Source organism: Fusarium subglutinans (assembly GCF_013396075.1).
Source record: "Fusarium subglutinans strain NRRL 66333 chromosome Unknown NRRL66333_c0000220, whole genome shotgun sequence".
NCBI lineage: Eukaryota > Fungi > Ascomycota > Sordariomycetes > Hypocreales > Nectriaceae > Fusarium > Fusarium subglutinans.
Window position 1 is genome coordinate 53,129 of NW_023502283.1, and position 21,470 is coordinate 74,598.

Genomic DNA, 21,470 nt, shown 5'->3' on the forward strand with positions numbered 1-21,470 from the left:
CAACCAACGCGGCATGTCAATCTCGAACCATCAAGTATAAATACTGCCTGTCACCCACTACGACCAGACTTTCCAAGACAAGCAGACGGTGGAGAAGTTCCAATTGGCCCCCTCTCATCCTTCAGCAAGACTACCATCTCACGTTTTTCCATCATTTCTTGTGTCATTGGATTTAATCCCAGTCTGCCAGCCCTACTTGGTGTCACCTACACGTCATAAGCACCTCGGATTAGGTCTGCCTGTCATAATACAACAAGTCCGTCTTCCTTTTTGAGTTTCTTCTAGTTCAAGCATCCGAAGCTTTTTGATACCCGTTACTGGCTTATACTTCCACCTCCCACCGAGTCATACACCTCAGCCATGGAGACCAGATCACGATTTAAGGTCTGGGCTGATAAAGTCGCCGTTGAGTCTGAACCTGGCTTGACCAAGACCCAGCTTATGGTATGAAGGCCTTGCAAGCTTGAGCTTTCCACCATTGGAGTGTATTGCACATTGCGATCAATGAGACCGAGTTGTACTGAACTCTTATGCAGCTTACGAACCATGATCTCAAACCCGTCGAGATTGAGCGCCGGCAATGGGGCCCATGGAACTTTGTTGGTTTCTGGATCGCGGATTCTTTCAACATCAACACTTGGATGATTTCATCATCCATGATTGTCAATGGTTTGTCATGGTGGCAAGCCTGGCTCTGTGTCTGGATCGGATACAGTATCACAGGTATCTTTGTCGCAATCAATGCGCGTTTCGGTGCCATGTATCACATTGGTTTCCCTGTTGCCAACAGAACCTCCTTTGGTATCTGGGGTAGCTTGTGGCCTGTACTGAACCGTGCTGCTATGGGTATGCTCTATCTTTCCCAACACAATCAGAATTCATTGCTAATACTTGATAGCCGCTGTATGGTATGGAGTGCAGGCTTACATTGGTGGTGACTGTATCTATCTCATGATCCGCTCCATCTGGAAGTCATGGGCCAATGTTCCCAACACTTTCAGCGAAGACTCGGGCACCGATACCGCCCACTTCGCTTCCTTCTTCATCTTTTGGCTTGTATCACTTCCAGCACTCTGGTTCCCTGTCCACAAGGTCCGACATCTCTTCACTGTCAAGGCATACGTTGTTCCCGTCGCTGGAATTACCTTCCTGGCCTGGACCATCTCGCGCGCAGGTGGTATTGGCCCCATTGTAAAGGCTGGTAATAAGGTCCACGGCAGCGACTTGGCCTGGGAAATTGTCAAGGGCATCATGTCTTCTATCTCCAACTTTGCGACACTCATTGTCAATGCCAGTGACTTTTCTCGATTTGCACAGAAGCCCAGAGACGCCCTCTGGCCCCAGATGATCACGATCCCCTTCGGTTTCGCCATTACTTCATTCATCGGAATCATGGTCTCTTCAGCTTCTTCTGTCCTGTACGAGGAGGCCATCTGGAGCCCCCTTGATCTTCTAGATAGATTCATTGACGATGGAAGTTCGGGCGAGCGATTTGGTGTTTTCTTCCTTGCTACATCCTTCGCCCTAGCTCAGCTTGGTACAAATATCTCAGCGAATAGTGTGTCGTGTGGCACTGACATGACTGCTCTTCTTCCTCGCTGGCTCAACATTCGTCGTGGAAGCTACATCTGTGCCATCGTTGGCCTGTGTATCTGTCCTTGGCAGCTTCTCAAGGACAGCAACCAGTTTACGACCTACCTGTCAGCCTACAGTGTGTTTCTGAGCTCAATCGCTGGTGTAATGGTTTCTGATTACTACATCGTGCGCAAGGGTTACGTTGAGACTAAGGAACTCTACGATGCTCGAAAAGAAGGACCGTATTACTTCACAGGTGGTTTCAACTGGCGTGGCTATGTTGCTTACATCGCCGGAATTGTCATAAACGTGGTCGGTTTCGCCGATGCTGTCGGCGCCAAGAACGTTCCTCAGGGTGCGATCTATATTTATCAGTTCAACTACTTCTGTGGTTTCATCGTTTCATCGATGATGTACTGGGCCCTATGCAAGATCTCACCAGTTCCGGCGACCAGCGATCGATGGATGGAGGTTGGTGATGAGATCGATGACATCCGAGTCGCTTATAACTCGAGAACTCCATCATATGACGAAGAGATTGCAAGGAGCGAGGCGCCAAAGGCAGCAGACGACACGAAAGATTTTTGATTTCAGGTATATAAAAATGGGGATTTATCTATGGGGATATGTTTATTATAACGATGTTGAGTTCGAGATAGGTATTTAAAACATAATAGCAGCAGCAGCAGCTGAATGACGAATGAATGGTTTCGAACGAACTAACTTTCCTGCACTTGGGCCTACTAAAATGGGTTTGTTATGACATACTGAACTTTGCAGGGACTGCCAGGCCAGAGCCCTCTACCTGGCTGAATGGCTTACGAGACTACTATGCTATGTTCAGTCGACTCAAACCTACTATTCTAAGATCCTGCTCGCCGCAGAGCTTCTTAGACTCGCTCCTGAATTCGTTACACAAGCCCCGTTGGCTCAGTGGTAAAGCGTATCACTAGTAATGATAAGATCACTGGTTCGATTCCAGTACGGGGCAACACACAACTACCACGCGCGTTTCACGCGTCTTAATTTTTCCTTTAGTCTTGTAGCTTAGTTAATCTTACGAGCTTGGCCAAGTTACTTTGACTTTTTGACGTTGTGTAATGATAGCGGGACGGCACGCATGCTTATTTTGTTTAAGGTTTATGCAGGATGATGTTATATTTATAAGCACTTCTCCATATCTCAATATGATTACAGAATGCAATTCAACAACTTGACATAGAAGGTAATTCAGAGGTGCTCAGCGCTGCTGTATGTTGTTGCCAAACAGTAGTAGTACTGCTAGACTTAAGATATTTAGTAAGGGAAGCACTTTATGTACTCTGCTGCAGACCATTGAGATAATATCAATACACACAGACATGGAGCTCTGTCTGCATTCATAATAAGCAATATATAATAATTTTATTAATATTATCTATTACTTTATAGTGCATTTCCTGTTAATTCGTTTTAGATAAGAGGAATACTGCATTATTATATAAAACTCAGGAAGCACTAAGATAGGTACTTTTAAAGTGCTACGTGTAACGGTGTAAGTAAGCAAGGCCACTACTAAAAATGGAATCCGCTGCCTTAATAACATGGAAGCTATCGCGACCATGGGAAAGGATACTCGTCAGATCGGCATCGGCAAAAGATAAAGGTTACTAAATCATGTGCCCCGTACTGGAATCGAACCAGTGATCTTATCATTACTAGTGATACGCTTTACCACTGAGCCAACGGGGCTTGTAAGGTGATTCCTTGCTTGTTAAAGATGGGTGCTAAGTTAAAGTTTATATTTCTGACAATTTCATCGAAAGAATATGGCTAGATTTGGGCTCTGAAGCGAGCAATGTGGAAACCTTCTTCATTTGTGGGTGATTGGCAAACTGGCTGGGAGATTGCGTTATATACAGATTAATCCTTGTCCTGTGTAAGCTTGATTACATGGTCTCGACATGATTGGCCTTCACCTTGACTTATCACAGATGCGCCGAGACTTAGAAATTGCAAGGCACGCGGTGACCAGGAGAACCTATACTATCAAAAGGTTAAAACGTCTACTTGCGGACTGAGATGTCTGCTTTATCCAGTATTACTCCTGGTAGGTATCAGGAGCCGTTAATACTTAAAGCTTTTGGGGTCTATATAAGGTACTTGTATGTGCACACATATGTCTTGTCTTGTAATTATTTAAAATGCTGATGTTGTATGTGCTTAATTGTGGAAATGCAGAAGGAACTGTTTGGTAAGACAGACGAAAAGTAACTACAGAGTATAAAGATTGTATATAAATTAATTTAGCAGGCAATTTGTAGATGATGATTCCCTGTACCGTGCGGTGGCCGGACCGGTATTTGTTGCCGTCTTCCGAGCGTCCCGTGTCATGTGGGCTTCTCTGGTTTCTGCTCCGTTTCCTGTTGTGTATAAGGGAATCAAAACTGTTTATGCTAGAGTTTTTTATTAACATATTTAAATTTAAAATTTCCTGCTGGAACTGGATTTTGCATAGAACTTGAACAAATAGAGATTCGGAGGTGGCAGCTACAGGACTGCGCCAGAGATTCCATCAAGTGGTATTGAGAAAGGTACTCCACATGCTCGATGAATAGACCCAGCTCTGCGGTGAAGCTTAGTTGTAAAACGAGCCAATGCTACATTAGAGTGGTCAGTTGACACGAGAACTTAAATGCGGGATTAATATTCCATGAAGTTTCGATACCTAGTCTGTTATCTGCTGCTATCGATATCTTGGCTTCCACTTACACGGTTTGGGCATGTTTGATGGATAAGGTCGAATTGCAGCTTGAACTAATCAGCGAGACTTCAGCCGTAATTGTATTTCAGAATATGTCTCACGATGAACGACGTCTAATCTCCTGCAATAAAGATAAAACTGGAGAGAAATAAAGAAATATCTTTACATCGTGATATGATATTGGGTTTAACTGTCAGTCACTAACACGGAGGAAAGAAATGGCATATTTTGGGGGACTCCACCACTGCGGATCATTGTCCGGCCCGCCTCAGCCAATACGATACCCCGCCAAAAGATTTGTGGTTGCCCAAAAAAATGACCGATATTGTCGTGACCAGAAGAGAAAAATTTTCTCGTAGGTTTCACAAACAAACTGGTACAAGTCTAACTCTTGTTTGGGTGCAAGAACACTCGATTTCTCTTCAACCTCTACACGAACTATTTCCGTGACACGATATTCAACATGTGTGGTGTTTCGGGCATTTTGGTGAGTCTTCACTCTTCTGCTGCTCTTCTCTCTATTGCCCCTCCCCCGCGCTCAAGGAAAAAAAGAGACCCTTGCCTATGCTCGGACTTGAGACGGAAGTGCTACCAAAAGAGTTGAAGAAATGAAACACAACATAAATAATGTCACATATTATGTACTGACAATTTTTGATAGCTAGGTGACCAGGAGGCTACCTCCGCCGCCATTGATCTCCACGAGACATTGTATTATCTCCAACATGTTAGTCCTCCATCGCGAATATCCCGAATCCCGGATTCGATATCTACAGATATTAACCAGCTATAGCGTGGGCAAGATGCTGCAGGTATTGCTGTTTGCCAGGGTGGACGGGTTTCTCAATGCAAGGGCCTCGGTATGGCCAGCAAGGTCTTTTCTGATGGCCGACGACTTGAGCATCTCCCCGGTTACATGGGTATGGCAATGCGATGCACAGATTACACGGAGACTGACTCTCCATAGGCCTGGGCCATGTTCGCTACCCTACCATGGGAACTGCTTCTGCGTATGTGTTACTGGACACACAATGTCGTACACCGCTGACCAAAAATGCGATTACAGCTCCGAAGCTCAACCTTTCTACGTCAACGCCCCTTTCGGTATCTCCATGGGCGTCAACGGTAACCTCGTCAACACCGAATACCTCCGCAAGTTCCTCGACGAGGAAGCCCACCGACACGTCAACTCCGATTCCGACTCGGAGCTCCTGTGCGTAGTCGAAGCTTGCGCTGATTCGAATCGCGATGACTGATTTGTACCAATAGCCTCAACATCTTCGCCCACGGCCTCCAGCAGCTCGGCAAGACTCGTGCCAACTCGGAGGATATCTTTACTGCTCTCGGTGATGTCTACGCCAAGTGCCAGGGCGCTTTCGCATGCACTGCCATGATCGCTGGCTTTGGTATTCTTGCCTTCCGGTTAGTTGTCGCAATTTGAACGGCTTTTTACCCAAAACTAACAATTTTCAGTGACGCCAACGGTATCCGACCTCTCTGCATTGGTTCTCGACCTTCCGCCACGCTCCCCGGTACTAAAGATTACCTCGTTGCCTCCGAATCCGTCGTATTGAAGCAACTTGGCTTCTCAAACATTGTCGACATCCTCCCTGGTCAGGCCTGTTTCTTGCAGAAGGGATGTGCTCCCAAGTTCCGTCAGATTATCAACGACCGACCTTATACACCCGATTGCTTCGAATTCGTATACGTTGCTCGTCCTGACTCAACCATGGACGGAATCTCAGTGTACCGCAGCCGACAAAACATGGGAGAGAAACTGGCCAAGAAGGTCAGAGAAGTTCTCGGAGAGAAGGGAGTTCAAGAGATTGATGCAGGTATGAGACATCCATGGTTTTCCTGCCTTTGAACTGTACTAATTGTTTCCCAGTCATCCCTGTTCCAGAGGTACGCTCAGTTTAGGAGTCATGATGTTCGCGTAAATGTGAAAGCTGACTCATAATCAACAGACAAGTAACATCGCGGCTGCTACTCTCGCTGAGAAGCTTGGCAAGCCATACGTCACAGCTCTAATCAAGAACCGATATGTTCAACGAACCTTCATTCTTCCCAACCAAGCTCTTCGAATGAAGAGTGTGCGCCGCAAACTTTCACCCATCGACTCAGAATTCCGAGGAAAGAACCTCATCCTAGTGGATGACAGTGTCGTGCGTGGCAGTAAGTAAACTCCCTTCCGTATTAGGGTCAGTACTAATTGGTGATTAGCTACATCTGGACAAATCGTAAGTAAAATGACGATGAATTTGTCTATGAGATGGAACTAATGGGTGGCTATAGGTTCAAATGGCCAGAGACGCTGGTGCTCGTAAGGTAATCTTTGTTTCAGCCTCTCCAGAGTGTGTATATCCGCATATCGTAAGTTTTTACCCTGGCATGAAATATTGAACATATTACTTACAACGACTAAAGTACGGTATCGATCTTGCGGACCCCGATGGTATGAAGATATTTTGTCCTGTTCTTAGGTTGTCTCGTTACTAACCTTTGTGAAGACTTGGTTGCCCATGGCCGAACAAATCAACAAATTGCCGACTACATCGGAGCCGACCAGGTAATCTTCCAAGATCTCGATGGACCTGATGGTCTGAAGGCCGCGTGTCTGGAGGCTGCTGAGGACGCAAGTAAGGTCCGGGACTTTGAAACGGGCGTTTTTAGTGGCTGCTACATCACAGAAGTACCGGAAGGATACTTCGACCATCTCAGTGACCTCCGTAACGGCAAGCGGAAGGCGAAAACCACCTTGACGACCATGAAGGCTGGTGGCGATGAGGGCGGAAACGTGGTTGTCAGCTCTGGGCCTACAAATGGGCCTGAGGCTGATGAGCGAGAAGATATCAGGTCAGTCTCTGCCAAGGGATCAGTGAGTAACGTCTACTGACACGTTTTATAGTCTTCACAACATGGCGAGTGAACAGATCACAACTTCATAGGTGCTGGGTATGAGGCACAAGAGTATTTGAATAATGGAACCATACTCACCTTTGGAGCAAGGCATTGCGCTGGAGAAGACAAATGAGTCTTAGTACGGGCTTGGAAATGGAATTTAAAGACGAAAAATAGAATGGCGTTATCTAAGATGCCACGAAAAATAATACAGCCGGCAGGGCTGCCAGCCAGTTGTTAGCAAGAGTACGGTCATAGAGGCCCAGCCTTGGCTGACAGCCCTGCAAGGCATGAGGATACTAGAGATGCCGCGAGGCCTAGATGGGTATGAGATTACGAAAAGCCAAATTTAAGAGCGTTGCTTGAACTATTGCATGACCAATTGCTGCTATATCGAAATGGGTGATTTGTTGATAGCCATTAACCACTCCCATATTGTGAAGTCGAGTCTTAAACTTCGGTAATCGAAGGGACTATATTAATCTCGAGTGGGTTGGAATGGATATCTTCGGAATGGGTGAAACTAGAGGCATCAGAACAACGCATAACGTTCCAGGGTTCACAATAGTCTGGAGTTGAATCAGTCCACTGTATCCATCATCACCATTTCTTGCAACTCAGACCCATAAGATATAAACCTTGGAACAAGTACGGTGAGTAAGATGAAGAAATCCAAGTATCGTGAAGGTCAGTTGGCATTTTTGGTGGAGTTGTTGCAAAGGTGGGAGGAGCCTCATGAGGAGAAAGTCAAAGTTTCTCCATCAAAATAGACCCATGTCAGAGGATTTCCCTGCTAAAACTTTGCAGACGTTTAGAACTGTTTTGCTTGGCTGAGGAGGGGAGGATATGCTAACTAGTTGTTTTGGTTAGTGGCCTTGTTAGGTAGTTATGTACTATGGTTGGAGATGGTTGGAGAGGGTTTCAATCGGAGAAGCCAAGTTTCGTATTGAGCAAGTTCTTTGACTAATGCAATGATGTTAGAGAATAGAATTATTGAAGTTGTGTTCGTCAGAAGCCACGAAGAGATCCATGCCGTTGTTACAGAGCGTTAGGGAGTTTATGCGAAGGCAAGGCAAGGTAGGATGCGGATCATAGTAGGTAGTGCCACGGGCGGTTCAAATGCTCCGTAGCGAGGGCTACATCACGATCTCCAACGCATCACACAAAGAACAAACAGACCATGATTAGTTAGTCTGCCTACCCCTCACAAAAGGAGAGCAGAGAAAAGAGAAAAAAGAAGACCAAAAGAACAAGGCTTCGAAGAACAGCTGGTTTCCGAATTGGGCAACACTGTCACCTCTGGCTGGACGTGATTGCGCTGAACCCACAGCGACAAGCTTTCTGGGGACTCTTGTGGGAGCTTTGTAATGCAGGTCCCGGAGCTCGGCTGCACGGTATGTATTTTTGTTGCCTTTTTGGGGAGAAATAGCATCGGCCATAGTCGGGAGATCTGACAGCGAACGTGGGGCTTCTACTTTTTTTTTTGTTGCCAGAGGGAGAGCGAGGTGAGGCGGGCATTGTATTCATTGGGGATCATGATATGGATCCAGGGAGGGAGGGAGGGACATATTGGGCGTGCCCAGCTATACAATTTGCATACGTACTATTCCTAGTAGATGATTGATGCTAATTATTGTCAGCTCTTATTGGAGCCGAGTCATGAGATCTGCTCTTAGCATAGACTAGTCGAATCAGTACTAGATTATCTATGTTAGTTAGTTGAAGGCCTGTTAGTTTTTATTCATGTCGGTTGGACGACACAGTAAAGTTGGGTTGGTTTATAGGATACTAGTAGATTTGCACACACTCGACTCTATGACTGTACAGTATCCATACTCCGTGCCGTGTGATTATCTTCATGACAGACTCCCAATTAGTTTGTCTAAGATAGTTCCATAACGTGGGTGGCTCGAGCTGCTGATCTTTGATCCTGGTATGGTTGGGACGGATGTTCTTCTCCAATTTCTAAAAAAGGTACCGAAAGAGCTGTCTGACGTATTGACTCGGTGTTCCTTCCTCCTGATCTTATTCCCATCTCAACCCGCACCCTTCCTTCCTTCCATTTACCCCTCCATGTTCCATCCAATTGTGTTAGGTATTCCATCCTAGGTCGTCGTCGTGCCTTCCTGGTGCCGAGTTAGTTAGTTAGCACCTACCTCCATTTCTCAATACTCCGTCCGTACTAGTTTTCCATAATAATAACTCCATTACATTTCTTTCCGTCACAATCTTTTTCTATTCATCATCATCATCCTCATCACTATTACCACTGTCATTGTCACCAAAACTTAAACTCCTCTCTACCCCTCACTTACACCCACGGCAACGATATCCTCTCTTGGTATTAAGAGTCCACCATGAACCTTCTGTAACGACTCGCTCGTTACATCCAAACCGCTGTCTCGCCCGCCACAAAGAGCTCGAGCACGACCTGGACCTAGTGAAATCATAGGACTCGACTGACCTTCCAGTCCTGTCCAGTCCAGCGCAGCACACAACACACCCTCTGTAGCTGTCAGGCTGCTCTGTCAGCACCCGGCGCATGCCGCCAAGCAACACCAAACCGTGTCACAACTGCCGTCGTCGACGCCTGCGCTGCGACCGCTCATGGCCGACATGCCACAAATGTGCGGTCTCAGGGCAGGAATGCCTCGGGTATGGCAAGGTCTTCGTTTGGACCCAAGGAATTGACTCCCACGGCAATGTCAATCCCCCTCCCGGCCGGCGACTACCCGACGAATCTGATGCTTCCACCTCTGTATCACCCACTGGCCACCAGCAGGGTCAGGGTCAGCATGATCGCGCTCGACCTCAGCCTCAACCCGACTATAGCGACCAACATCCGCTGGCGCGTTTGGTTCAACAGGCCCAACAGGCCGCCCAAGAGGCAGAAGAGATGGATCAACAGCAGCAGCAGCAAAGCCGACACCAGCAGCCAACCCCGCCAGACTCTGAGGGCTCCCCTTCACGCGATCCTAGCATACCCTGGCCTTCTCCTGCTGCACTTACAGATCCGTTGTTCCAGGACCTTGACCGCACATCACGATACTACCTAGCGCATTGTAAGTCTTGGCTCTAGTTTTGGTTCTTTTCCCCCCTTGGCCGATACTAACGTATGCCCCAGTCAACGAGAGGGTCTGCAAAGATCTTGTGGTCCGAGACACGCCTGAAAACCCGTTCCGTGAACTGATACCCTTGACGCGGAAGCACCCGCTCCTCTTGCAGATTCTTGTTGCCACTTCAGCAATCCATTGGTCCAACATATTTCGTCGTGTTACCGAAATACCGGCAGGCCTCACCAATCCCGCGGGCTATCTTTCCCTGCTACGTTCAAAAGATCTTGTGACACGACAGGCTCTCATCGATGCCTTGACGGCGAAGCAAAAGGCCATGAGCCACATGAGGGAGGTGCTCGATACCCTTGACCCGGCAGGTAGTGAGGTGGCATTAGCTGCCATGCACTTTTTTATCAAGTTTGACCTGATTGATCTGGATAAGTCAGACAACCAGAGCTGGAGGGCCCACTTGGAAGGCGCCACAAGCATCATGGCATTGCTCAACCCGGACAGTAATCCCGACGCATCTAGTAGAATGTTGCGGGACCGTGTCATTACTGACAGCTTCATGTAAGTCCACCCTAGCTACTGGTGTGCTCACAATGGATACTAACTTTTGAAAGCTACAACATTCTGGGTTCGACGTTGACATCTGGTGGCCTTGCAGCTCGTGTTGCACGGCAAGCTTTCCAGTTCTTACCCGTTATGAAGCGTGTGGAACTGACAAGTTACTTGTCTTGCCCTCCAGAGATTCTGAACATCATTCTTTCTGCATCCGAGTTGTCCCATGAAGTGCCCTGGACAGATCAGTCTCTCGGTGCGGCAGACAAGGCAATTGCTCTGATAGACGAGGCTCTTGCCGTGGACATTCCAGCTTGGGCGGACTATCTACGACAACACAACCTTGTTCAAGATCTTGAGAGTCGAGTGTGTCTAGCTGCGGCACACCGGTCAGCAGCTTGCCTGTACATCCTCCAAGCGCTACCGCTAGTTCGGTCTGTACGGTCCATCGATACCGATTTCCTGCTGGAGGACGTTTTGAGAAATTTAGCCGCCATCGATGAGAATGACCCATACTTCAAAGCATCGTCGTGGCCGACTTTTGTTGCAGGGGCCGAAACACGAGACCCTGAAAAACGCACTTGGACCCTGGCACGGCTGTTGTCGATTTGGCAAATCTGTCCATGGGGGTATCTCTTCACGGCAATTGAAATGCTCAAAGCGACATGGGCGATGCAGGATTCGCGCGGCTCAGATAATGTCAACTGGCTACATGATCTACGGGGGATGGGATTTGAGAACTTGATTGTTTGATATGATATGATATGATGTTGTTGTGTTTTTGGTTCAGGATGTGTTTACTGGATCCAGTGCATGTCACTGCGGTGTGTTTTATTTAGCGTCGAGCGAAAAGTTGTGTCGAGTTGAGACTTGTGCTTCATTCTAGGGTTCATTTCAGTTCGGTTGCAAGCTCGGAGTTAAAGCAGTAGCTAATAGGTTAGAGGAACGCCGCGTGTCTTTTTTGCCAGCTGTCCATGGTGCAGTGCTAGAGAAAGAATAGAGGATGTTTTTGGGCGTCGGGAAGGGTCATTTCGCAATTGCCGGTTCTAGACTGATCGAATCTCACGATGGCTTCACCGATTTCAACCAGGGACTTTTCTAGCTTAGCTAGCTACCTTACCTCAAGACACGGGCTTTATCAGCAGACCCACCATTCATACGACACTGAGTTGGAGATGTCGCCTGATATTTATTCTTTGTTGTTTGACTCGTTCTTGAGCTACCTTACTTGTTATTGTGTTTCGAGTCTCGATTACGGAGGCCCCGTTCTATCGTCTACGGCGTAAATCGACCCTGCAACTATGATTTGTCCAACGCTCAGATGGATCTGACAAGTCCATCGTGGTTAAGGGTCAGGGTCCGGTCCTATAGAGTCAGCCCCCACTGAGTAGAAGAACTAGTTAGAAGCATGCAGCTTGTCCAAAGTAGGTTGAGCATGAAATCTCGGCCGAAACACCTGACTTCTTTTTGGCGCCTGAGAGTCGCCTATTCTAGCCTGGTCCCGGTCGTTGTTGAATGAGCGAAATAACGGCGTCGGTTACACCTACACAACACACGTGTAGGAGGATATGGGCTCTCTACTCTCGTGTTACAAAGCAAAACGTAACGTGGGTGACACGGCATAGTTGTCATGTCAGATTCCTCTTTTCTCCTTACCCCTCAGATCTGAACCCAGGACTGAGATTGGATGAGGGGTGTACATGACATACCTACCTTAGGTACTCTGTTGGCTGGCTGTAGGTATAAGTTGGTTGGTAAGTATAAAGTTTCTGCTTATACAGGGGAGAGAGAGACGTTGGAACTTGCATGAGCAGCGAGCGATAACGGAATCACATAGTAAAAGTGGAACCAGAAGTTGTGCAACCACGTTTCTTGACTTTCACTTTGCATAGGTACAATGAATGCAAAAGGGAATGAATAAGTGCGAGGATAAGATCTCAAACAGAGCTACTCCCATTGGCGGGTCCAATACTCCGTACGTAGGCAGCCAGCATTGAGACAGACTAACAAGGCATGTTTCCTAGGTAGAAGTCCTCTTTTAATAGTAATATGTGATGATACCACATGACTAACAGGTCCAGGAGTATTGCTTACTTTTATTGACACTGATAGTAACTCTACATCAGTAATGTAACGGATTGGGTTGTTTCTCACTTGAGAAGACAGTAGACAGCCATTCCCTGATATGTACCAGTGAACTGGTATGAGATAGCAATATGGACTTGCTGGATCCAAACAGACCTACAACTTGAATCGTTGAAAGCAGATAGCGGTTAATTGTAGCCTCGATAGCGATTATGAAATCAACCTCGCTGCGAATGACAAAGGTCGGGCGAAGCAGGCTCAGACCTACTGATACGGATACTACCGTAGTTGGACTGCTACACGACAGTGATCTGCTAGCCATGAATACCTTGTCAAGTCTATTCTACTCATTCTCTTCAATGCCATCAAAGTTGAACAAGAATCTGTTCGCAAAAGCCATGAGTATATCTATGCGTCTACCTTACCTCTCACCGGCAGTGGTGATGAGATACTGACCTTCGATCGTAGGGACCTGAACATGAGAGCATTCACATAAGCATAGAGTAGTAGAGGAATGTGTAGAGGAACGGCCAGGCACACAGTGTTGGTCGATGGCGCACCAACAGGTCATGATTGATACCATGAACAGCCAGCTAGGTAACTGGCAAAAGCGGGAATAGAGAAATAGAGTAAAGGTTGTAAGATTAAGAATGATCCCACGCATACCTCGTGAAATATACGCCAGTCATGCAGCTTGTTCATGATGATCGTTAAAAATACTCCGAAACCATAGCGCCATTCTAATAAAGTCTAAGATGAAGAGAAGCAAGCACAAGCACAGCCCGTGTGTAGGGAGGGTGCTTAAAAAGCGGAGGGAAGAGAAGTGAGGGGATAGTGCCTGGCCTAGATACATGGAATCATTGCAACGTGAGTTGCAGTTCCAAGTTGGAGAACGGAAGAAAGAAAACACGATGTACCAGTAACGTTGAGAAGCTGTAATACGCAGCCATTTTCGTGTAGCTTACCAACGGCGACTATTCTGATATTAGCTTTGACGGCATACACATACACGGGGTATCACCATCACATACCTATACGCTGAATCGAGCTTCGCTTGTCGCCGTTTTGGCTTGAGCCCTAACATGGACGACTTCGGCCGTGGAGATCCTTCGGGAGTCTTTGCTTTAGTATCTCGTCCCAGCAACTCGGCTTCCAAGGAATCCAATCCTGAAGATGCAGCAGATACTGATGAGTCGCGTGACGTTGGGGTTCGATTGCGGCGACGGCTGCGACTAGGACTGCGGCTGCGATTTCGACTCCGACTCCGACTCCGACTCCGACTCCGACTCCGACTCCGACTCCGACTGCGGTCTCGACTGCGACTTCGAGTACGACTGCGGCGACGTCCACGGCCACGGCTATGATCTCTATCCCGATCTGGTTGGTACCGGTCTATCGATCGTCGCTGGTCGTCGACGCTACGGAATTCTGTAGGTCGACGTTCGGGACTACCTGGACGTGACCTGCGTCCTTGCGGAACGTACGAATCACGCGAGAGCGAATGCCGGCCCCGCGATCCTCTGCGGCTGGTGTCGAAAGAGCTTCGGGATCTTTGTCTCTTCACTGGACGCTCACCAGGGGTATCGTCATCTGGGTGACCTCGCTTTGCAAGTCGTTCATGAACCTCGCCACTATCGGAACTTTCGCTCCGAACGATCTCTTCAAGTTTTGGTGGTGGTCTTGGCGGGAGATTGGCAATGGGATATCCGCTAGGAAGCTTGCCATCTCGTACGAACGCGGGGTCGTGTTCGATCTTTGACCAATACGGAGTTTCGTGTATCGGCTTCACGTATTCCTCGATATTGTCAGCTTGAACATAGTCCGATTCGATGCATTTTGCATCCCATTTTCTAGGAAGAAGCACCTCATCATTATATTCTGCTGGCAATGGCTTACCAACCTCATCTGGGGGATGACGTGGCTCTGGCTCTGCGAATATGGCATTCTTGTCCCGTTCAAATTCATCGTCGACAGCCGTTTCGGGTGCTGTATCCGGTCTCTGTGATGAATCAGGTCTAGGAGTTTCAACTTGAACCTTTTTAGTTTCAGGAGAAGCAGCAGGCGGGCTTGACTTTGGCTTAACGGCAGTCGTTGAGCCTTTCTGATCCCCCTGTTTAGGAGACGGCACGGGGTTAGGATGATTGGGTGTCTTGGGATCAGGGCGTCTGTTGTTGTTGTTGTTGTCTTGTGGCTTCTGATCCGGCCGAGAATGAGGCTGGTTCTTCTTTTGTCGATTATCGTGATTACGAGAGTGTCGGTCATTCTTCCGCTTATTACGATGATCTCGAGAATGGTCAGGAAAGTCACGCCGTCCCCTACCAGGTTGACCATGCTGATTAGGCTGTGGTGGTTTGGGGGGTAGAGAGGGTTTAGGGGGCAAAGAAGCTGGCAAAGGTAATGTCGATACAGAATTCTGGCGTGGTGCTGAGGATGAGGCTGGTCTATGTGGACGTGATGCAGAAGGCGGTGCTGGTGACGGGATAGGAGGTCGCGAAGGTGGAGGATGCCCATACGACGGAGGCGCGCTGTGAGAGGGATAAGGGGGCGGGTATGATGGCGGCGGTGGATGCTGAGCATATGGTGCTGAAGCTGGAGGCGGATAATGGGGATAATGAGGCTGTGGTGGGTAGGGTACGTGGTCTTGGCGAGGCGGAGGACCATATGCGCGTGGTGGATATGGAGGTGGATGCGCTGGAGGTTGAGGAGGCGGAGGAGGAGAAGCATATGTGCCAGGAGGTCTGGGAGGTGGTGCCGGAAGACCTGGGGGAGGACCACCATAAGAAGGTGGAGGATATGGGTTAGAGTAGCCTGGAGGTGAGTAGCCAGGTGGTGCGTAGTTGGATGCTGAGGGTCCGTAAGGAGGGTATTGCGGAGGATAGGAGGGAGGTCCTCCGGGGTAGTGTGCAGGTGGAGGAGGCCCATATCCTGGAGGAGGACCGTATTGAGCCACGCTTGGTGTTGATGCTGGCACAGGCGCAGGTGCGTATTTGGTAATGATAGGGCCTTTGGACTTTTTGGAGCCACCATGATGGTCTCTATTACCTCCGTGTCCAGGAGCGTTGGCGTTTCTCCAAGCTGCGAGACCACTATTCTCGAGTTAATACGTGAAGTATAAACGATAGAGGCAAACGGGGTGAGCTTGATACTTACGCAGGAGTTTCCCTTGTGGGTTCTGGACATGCAACAGTCCAATGACCAGAATCACCACAGTTATAGCATCTGGCGTCGTCTGGCCGAGACTGGCCAGGAGCCGTATTAGACATGACTGATGAAGGAAAGTGTAGTTTGTGAAAGATAGCTTAGACCAGCACAGGACACTATCCCGTTGACAAACAACGGCAAGAAAAACACAGACCAAATACCGCTGTGGTGTATATAATACTTGTGATGCTAAAGAAGAACGACAGTGACTTGATCAGCAGAAAGTGAACGAGTTCAGGCACGGACACGACCCGAGAGAGGGAAACAAGTTTGATGAAGCGGGCTGAGGCTGGTTTGAGTAACACTGTGATACGTCTCACAGCAGGGGCCTCGGCGCGACTGAGAGGCGAAGCGAGGCAACAGAGTCTGTGTTGCTGAGACTGAAAATATGGCTTGGGGATGTTACTGTTACAGCCCAAGCTCGTTGGTGCAAGTGTCCACGCGCGGTCGCGACATGCGAATGCGAAAGCCCCCTCCCTGGACCTTCTCAGGTAAAATATCAGAGGGGCTTCATTCAGAGATATTTGGTGTGAAGGGCCTGGAGAGTGAGGTTGGCGATGTCCGGTTGATTGATGGAGGACGGAGTCGAAATTGACTTGACGTGGGAGCTGAAGCTCAAGTAACAAAGATATTGATGGCGACGATAGTCATCTATTGGTGGATGGCGATGCTGAAAGTGTTGTCGCGTGCGCACGGGCCACTTTTGAGTCGAGGAAGGTTGAAACTGAAATAGACTTTACTTTGGGCCCCAAGCAACAAATGCAATCAGGGCTCCTTCTTGGCATGTATTATTGGAAAAGAGCCCTTATGTAAGTACCTATTGTCTCGTTATGGTCAATTGCATTGTTCCACCATGCTTGGCTGTGTCTGCTTTCATTGTTGGCCATTGTGACCAATTCACCGAACTAGCAGCTAATGTTAGTTACTGCATTCGCTTCGCCTGCCCAGGATCATATTATAAGCTTATTGTTTCATGAAACTTCAATCTCAATAATTGTCTAAAATCGTTGTGACATACAGTCACCAGTTCTCATACATTCCTTATACCATTGTCAAAAGAATGTCTACTGAAACTACATTACATACAACAACTCGTCAGAAACCCTGGTTTTCTGCCAAAGCACAATGTTCCTTACCAATATAGCCATGGATCTCTATGATCGTTGATGATCGCTACAAACTGCTATCCTCGAACCTTGCGGACTGTACCCGTCATTCAGCTCAGCCTCACAAAGCATATATTATACATTAATAAGCATTGCGATATCTAATCAATCAGACTATCAATACTCGTTCTATACAAACCCATTGTCCCGATCGAGTATCTCCATCTTTTGTAGTAGTCAAAGTGTGGGGAGATGGCCGGGCCTTCTTCCCGCCGAGGCACCGTCATCAGCAACGACTACCTAAGGTAAGCAGCTAACCGCCACCAACTAACTTACTTAGTAGTGATGCACAGCCTAGACAGCTAAAACATCCCACCGCCCAAAAGCACATCCCACCACCACCACTTCAACATCACCATCCTCCCACTGTATATGTAATCACGGCCACGGCTCTACCCGCAATTTATCTTGTTCCATTGCATAGGGAGCCCTCGACCTTTCACCGCCCACGCGCTCGTCAATCACCAACGTCTTCGCCCTGCGCCCATGTGAACTGAACCACCTTGATCCCGATCATGTTGGTACAACCACCAAGTTCACCTCCAGACACCATCCTTGACAGGAGCCGAACCCGACACCTTTACCCTTAATGACACCGGCGATCACCTACGATTCTCGATTTCCACAGTAATACACATTCAGTGACCCACCCACCAGCAACATCACTACGTCGACATCTACAGCAACGACTACCACATCCCACTATGCCTGGGCTACCTTGTAAGCGCCGCGCCGAATCGAAGGGCTCCCCAGTCTGACATATCCTCCCCAGCATCCGTCGATCTCGACGAGTGCATCTCGCGCTTGTACAACAAGGAGTTGCTAGCCGAGTCTGTCATCGAAGCAGTCTGCGCCAAGACGAAAGAACTTCTTATGCGCGAGTCCAACGTCGTCCATGTTAAAGCGCCCATCACCGTCGTAGGAGATATCCACGGCCAGTTCTTCGACCTAATCGAGATCTTCCGCATCGGCGGCTACTGCCCAGACACAAACTATTTGTTCCTTGGTAATCGCCCGCCAAGTCAGATATCGACGAGGTGAACATCTACTGACCTTGGTGGGGTACAATAGGAGACTACGTTGATCGTGGCATGTTCAGTGTCGAAACAATATCGCTACTCGTTTGCTTGAAATTACGGTACCCTAATCGCGTACATCTTATTCGAGGAAATCATGAGTCACGCGGTGTGACGCAGTCGTATGGCTTCTATACAGAGTGCTCGCGCAAATATGGTAATGCCAATGTGTGGCACTACTTTACAGACATGTTCGACTTTTTAACTTTGAGCGTTGTGATCAACGACCAAATATTTTGCGTCCACGGAGGTAGGCAGACTTTAAGCTTACAAAGTTGGCTAAACTAACAGGATAAATCAGGCCTTTCCCCTTCTATCCATTCTATCGACCAGATCAAAATTATAGATCGTTTCCGCGAGATCCCCCATGAAGGTCCCATGGCCGATCTCGTCTGGTCTGATCCTGACCCTGAGCGCGACGAATTCTCTCTTTCACCCCGCGGCGCGGGGTACACTTTTGGAGCACAGGTTGTTAAGAAATTCCTGGCTGTCAACAATATGTCCCATATCCTCCGCGCCCACCAGCTCTGTCAGGAGGGCTTTCAGGTCCTATACGACGACCGTCTCAGCACTGTCTGGAGTGCGCCCAACTACTGCTACCGTTGTGGAAACATGGCCAGTGTTCTTGAAGTGAGTGACACGGGCGAGCGTTTCTTCAACGTTTTTGCGGCCGCACCCGAGAACGATGTCCATAAGGACCTCCAACCCGGAAACGAAAAGTCTGCCGACGGTAATGCCTTGCCAGATTATTTCTTATAAACGAATTTTGTCACGAATACACACCTACAGTGCCCTGAAGCTTCAAAGCTCGGGCTTCACGATATCCGCATCAACGATACCATGTCTTGAAAGCAAGCATTCACGCATTGCAACAGACAATAGACCTGCATTGCATAGCATAGACTTTGATGTATATAAGGATTTTTATTCTCCTGCAGTATTGAAGCTTCAAACCGAGCTCAAGTACTGTCTCGTCAGTGACGAGTAGATGATACGAAACAGAGCAACCACCTTTCTCCGGCCCAAATTGGGGGTTTCTTTTGCTTTATGTGAGTTTTTTGTGTGTAAATTCTTCTCCAGTGTTCAGGTATCTCATTATCTCATGACGTGTGTGGTATGTATTTTTGAGTTATGTCGTCGGGTCGCGCTATCAAAGTGTTGGTGTCTACCAGTCCTTGGCGATGTCGAAACTCCACTCAAACTCGAGATGCTTCTTCTTATCGTCGTCCACGAAGCTAGAGATGGCGTTGTAGTGACCACGAGCAAGCATGCCGCTAGGTGCCTCCTCCTCTTGGACTGGGGCGAATCAGTAGCTGGATCTTGACCAAACTTTAAACATGAAACTTACACTTCTTGACGTAGGTGGGCTGCTTATCAGTGTTGGGAGCATAGCTGCCAATCATCTCAGAGTCCTTGGAGACTCGGATACCCTTTCGCTTGACGACCTGGACATAGTGAAGACCGCTAAGAATCTCGTGCTGGACCTTAAACTTGGCGCTCATGGTGAACTTGGCGCCCTCCTTGATGTTGAAAGGCTTGTCCTTGAGGGTGGTCTCGCTTCCGGGGGTGGAGAGATCGATGGTGACGGGAGGGCGTCCAGGAGAGTCCATGGTCAGGGAGAGAATGATGCAGACTCGGGGGTCATTGGGGTCGGAGATGTCAGTACCACCACCGAGACCGAGGGACTCCTTGTATCGCTGAAGAGACTCATCGCCGGCGTCTGAAGGAAATTCATGTTAGCTTCTGAGCTCCAAGAGCAATTGCAGTGGCTGGTGCGGTAAGTGGGCAGGGCGGAGACAGTCAATTCTATGTGTTGGCTCCAATACAAGAGGCAGAATTGTCCTATAGCAATAACTGCAGCTACAGTGTAGCTTCAACCATATCACACAACAGATAACAGGGCAGTATCTCAAGATCATGCCATGTCGGTGCCATGCTGCGAGACGGTGCCACATGCTCAGGGGCCATGTGTTGTGCATATCGCAGAGCCTCACTAACGCGCCTACTGTCTAGGTCGTCCAGGGAACAGAGTGTACCTACCCATCTGCTGGTACTCAGCCAGACTCTGCTTAGGCTGAGAGAGCTTGTAGCCCTGAGTCTCCTCGGGCATAGTATCATCGTCGTGAGAAGCCATGGTGGGCGAGCGGGGCGAAGCTGATGTGCAAGAGGCGGGGTGTTGAAGAAACGGAGGATGCTATAGCGACGGGTCGATACCTAAGCAGATATCAGGGTTAGGTAAGAAAGTTGGAGGTAAGAAAAAGGAAGGAAGAGGAGAGGAAGGGAGGAGGAAAAAGAAGGAAGCTTACTCGTTAATCCCAGCCAAGGTCGAGGTGAGCTTTGTCCCGGGCTTGCTTGGGGTTGGACTTGGCCCTTTGGGTCTGGGCGGGCTTTGGAGGGGCTTATGGCGGTGACGATAGAGGGGCTTCCCGTTCCCGCAGGCGGTGTTGCTACAGGTCGCAAGAGCTGGGCTGAGTTTGGGCTAGGCTAGGGGGAGGGCGGTCACTGAGTGCGGTTGCTATGGTGGGTCAGGACACTATATGGGGGTCTCTGATTGGCGCATCCGTCATCTCAGGTCAGAAATACGGAGCACAACGCCAATGGACGTTGCCGATTCTTATGGAGAACCTAATGCTTCGTTCATTCAGGGGTTCAATGTGAGACTGGACCCGAAGATGAGGCTTATTTTGTGATGGTTTATGGCGGCTGTGGCTCTGAGTGTCTGGAGTTTTCAACAGTAATGTTTGAGAGGGTGAGTGATGATACATTAATTAAAATGAGATTTTGTGTTGCTGTACCCATGGTGTTTAATGTGGCTCGAGAAATAAGAGGTGATGGCTGGGCCTTGGTTCGTGGATCATATCAGATCAAAATCGATCGAGGGCATCGCGATTTGGGTTGTGAATAGACGAGGCTCGTATTCTGTTAGACCACCACCCTTCTCCCGAGTAAGTACCTACCTATTTAACAAGTATGTTACTTGTTGACGCGGCCTTTATACAGTCCCCTGATTTTGTTAGTATGTAACTTTCGACTATAGTTTAGTGTTTCTCGTTACTGGATTGTGTGGGCAAGGTTTTTAACAGTTTGATGTGGGATACTCATCGGG

General features: G+C 48.3%; 6 protein-coding genes across 6 annotated transcripts; 4 read left to right on the forward strand and 2 right to left on the reverse strand.

The window, feature by feature from the left end:
• Positions 1 to 360: 360 nt before the first annotated feature.
• Positions 361 to 2,163, forward strand: FSUBG_11526 (NCS1 family nucleobase:cation symporter-1; the record flags this gene model as incomplete). The annotated part of the gene is made up of 3 exons (XM_036676218.1): positions 361 to 444; positions 537 to 846; positions 899 to 2,163. 3 exons carry the CDS (start codon positions 361 to 363, stop codon positions 2,161 to 2,163), a joined length of 1,659 nt encoding a protein of 552 aa, XP_036533008.1.
• A 2,618-nt stretch (positions 2,164 to 4,781) lies between these two features.
• On the forward strand, positions 4,782 to 7,266 carry FSUBG_11527 (amidophosphoribosyltransferase; the record flags this gene model as incomplete). The annotated part of the gene is made up of 14 exons (XM_036676219.1): positions 4,782 to 4,805; positions 4,980 to 5,045; positions 5,112 to 5,238; positions 5,286 to 5,328; positions 5,385 to 5,531; positions 5,588 to 5,740; positions 5,792 to 6,153; positions 6,207 to 6,223; positions 6,286 to 6,493; positions 6,542 to 6,558; positions 6,614 to 6,691; positions 6,746 to 6,773; positions 6,829 to 7,174; positions 7,227 to 7,266. The coding sequence occupies 14 exons, from the start codon at positions 4,782 to 4,784 to the stop codon at positions 7,264 to 7,266; spliced, it is 1,656 nt and encodes a 551-aa protein (XP_036533009.1).
• Positions 7,267 to 9,576: 2,310 nt separating this feature from the next.
• FSUBG_11528 (fungal transcriptional regulatory) lies at positions 9,577 to 11,589 on the forward strand (the record flags this gene model as incomplete). The annotated part of the gene is made up of 5 exons (XM_036676220.1): positions 9,577 to 9,587; positions 9,732 to 9,798; positions 9,864 to 10,281; positions 10,344 to 10,845; positions 10,899 to 11,589. The coding sequence occupies 5 exons, from the start codon at positions 9,577 to 9,579 to the stop codon at positions 11,587 to 11,589; spliced, it is 1,689 nt and encodes a 562-aa protein (XP_036533010.1).
• A 2,409-nt stretch (positions 11,590 to 13,998) lies between these two features.
• Positions 13,999 to 16,184, reverse strand: FSUBG_11529 (uncharacterized protein; the record flags this gene model as incomplete). The annotated part of the gene is made up of 4 exons (XM_036676221.1): positions 13,999 to 14,313; positions 14,374 to 14,447; positions 14,497 to 16,007; positions 16,072 to 16,184. The coding sequence occupies 4 exons, from the start codon at positions 16,182 to 16,184 to the stop codon at positions 13,999 to 14,001; spliced, it is 2,013 nt and encodes a 670-aa protein (XP_036533011.1).
• A 1,808-nt stretch (positions 16,185 to 17,992) lies between these two features.
• FSUBG_11530 (ser thr phosphatase) lies at positions 17,993 to 19,123 on the forward strand (the record flags this gene model as incomplete). The annotated part of the gene is made up of 4 exons (XM_036676223.1): positions 17,993 to 18,008; positions 18,061 to 18,294; positions 18,360 to 18,614; positions 18,666 to 19,123. The coding sequence occupies 4 exons, from the start codon at positions 17,993 to 17,995 to the stop codon at positions 19,121 to 19,123; spliced, it is 963 nt and encodes a 320-aa protein (XP_036533012.1).
• Positions 19,124 to 19,529: 406 nt separating this feature from the next.
• FSUBG_11531 (rho GDP dissociation inhibitor) lies at positions 19,530 to 20,498 on the reverse strand (the record flags this gene model as incomplete). The annotated part of the gene is made up of 3 exons (XM_036676224.1): positions 19,530 to 19,660; positions 19,713 to 20,084; positions 20,405 to 20,498. 3 exons carry the CDS (start codon positions 20,496 to 20,498, stop codon positions 19,530 to 19,532), a joined length of 597 nt encoding a protein of 198 aa, XP_036533013.1.
• Positions 20,499 to 21,470: the final 972 nt, after the last annotated feature.